The sequence below is a fragment of the Apaloderma vittatum genome, unplaced genomic scaffold (assembly GCF_000703405.1).
Source record: "Apaloderma vittatum isolate BGI_N311 unplaced genomic scaffold, ASM70340v1 scaffold8958, whole genome shotgun sequence".
In the NCBI taxonomy this organism is placed as follows: Eukaryota; Metazoa; Chordata; class Aves; order Trogoniformes; family Trogonidae; genus Apaloderma; species Apaloderma vittatum.
This window is the reverse complement of record NW_009731195.1, coordinates 1-1,619: the sequence shown is the minus strand read 5'-3', so window position 1 is coordinate 1,619 and position 1,619 is coordinate 1. Positions and strand designations below refer to the sequence as shown.

General features: G+C 44.4%; 1 protein-coding gene across 1 annotated transcript in view; it reads right to left on the bottom strand.

The window, feature by feature from the left end:
* Positions 1-1,075, bottom strand: part of LOC104278199 (nebulin-like) — a gene marked incomplete at both ends in the record, with an annotated part of 5,498 nt that extends 4,423 nt beyond the window's left edge. Inside the window, one exon of the mRNA XM_009875104.1 lies at positions 764-1,075. Within this exon, the coding sequence (XP_009873406.1) occupies positions 764-1,075 (312 nt within the window). The remainder of the gene's footprint in view (positions 1-763) is intronic.
* Positions 1,076-1,619: the final 544 nt, after the last annotated feature.

Genomic DNA, 1,619 nt, shown 5'->3' with positions numbered 1-1,619 from the left:
CACACTTATTCATTCACTCCTAGCTTATGACCTAGCTAGAAACAGGGAAAGAAAAACACAATGTAAAGAAACCACTACATGAGAGAGACAACTCAAGCAACTCCCATGGTTTCATTTATGGCTAGGCTTCGTGAACAAAGATATGACGGCTGCACAAATGAAGATATGGGAAGGGCTCTACCCACACTTGCTACAAGCGCGCTGATGGCTAGAAAGGCCGATGCGGGATGGGCAAGTCCAGTTGCAAAAGGCACAGCGGAAAGTCTCCTTAGGCGGTATCGGCAGTCTCAAGCGACCAATGTCCTGAACCACCTGCATCTGCAGCTTCCAGTGCACCTTATCACCTGCCATTTCGTCCCTCGCCTGTCGCTACAGGACTTTACAAATGTGGGTGTAACCTTCAAGTCTTCGCAATGGATTTTTTAGGTGAGGCTCAGCGTGTGCAGAACTGGCCCCACCCTTTACTCCTAAGCTTCATCTGCCGAGGCCTAGCGAGCTTGGATGGTGACAGCAAAGTCCTCAGGACACAGGTTTAGTTAGAGTATCCTTGTCTTGTATGGATGGCCTTACAGGGCTAAACGAGCTCCATCTGCCTGGGTTTGGAGGTAGAGTTGTCCTTCTCCTAGGATGGTTGCCAGGAGGATAGCAAGCCCGTCCTACTTGTGGACACACTTAGTGTGGCCCTTCAGTTGAGATTTGTATAGTTTACATTACAAGGAAATGCCACGCTTTACGACTCCAACACTTATCAGAAAATACTCACGTCACTCTGCAGATCGTAGGCCTGCTTCGCATGGATGACATCGTTCTGGTCTGGCAGGCACGTCCACTGATGCAGATAGTGGCGGTAATCAACATCACTGACCAGCTCCTGACATTTCTTGGCCAACACGATTCCCAGCATGTCCACGGGGCTACTGAAGTGTGTCTTTGACTTCTCAAAGGCTTTCTTGTACTCCCTGTCACTCTGGATCTTGGCCACGTGCATCGACCACATCATCTTTGGATCGTCCTCTATGTTACGGGCTCCGATGTGGTGGCCAAGCTGCTTGCGATAGCCTTCCTTATACTTGTACTTGAGGCAAAAAAATGTTCAGTCAGTTTTTGTCTCATTTTCCTTATGTCCCTCTCAGTCTCTGTGGCACAATCTCTGGACAATTTAGCATTCAAATCACAGAGCTTTTAGAGTGAGTAAGTATTCAAATCATGAACTGCCATATGCAGCTACAGAAGGATTCATATAACATTTATTGCCTGATATGATTTTCTCATTTTCAAAGGCACTGACTGGCCTACATATTAAGACCTACTACTCAGTAACCAAATTATGGCAGCGATACTAAACACCCAAACTACAATAAATACCCCATATTAAAGGAACCAAAGAGTGACCTTCAAGCATGAAAGTCAAATAATGCCTGATCAATCAATTCAGGAGACAAAAAAATAAAATCAGAGATAGGCATGGAAGGGCAAATAGAGACATCAAACTTATCTATGGAACACTTTTATATCAATAGCGAATAATAATAAATAACTTACTTTTATGATACTTTTGTATTTACGTAAAAAATTAATTTGGGTTTTCTTTCCTAAATGTCCATCTCAGCTGTGGAGCT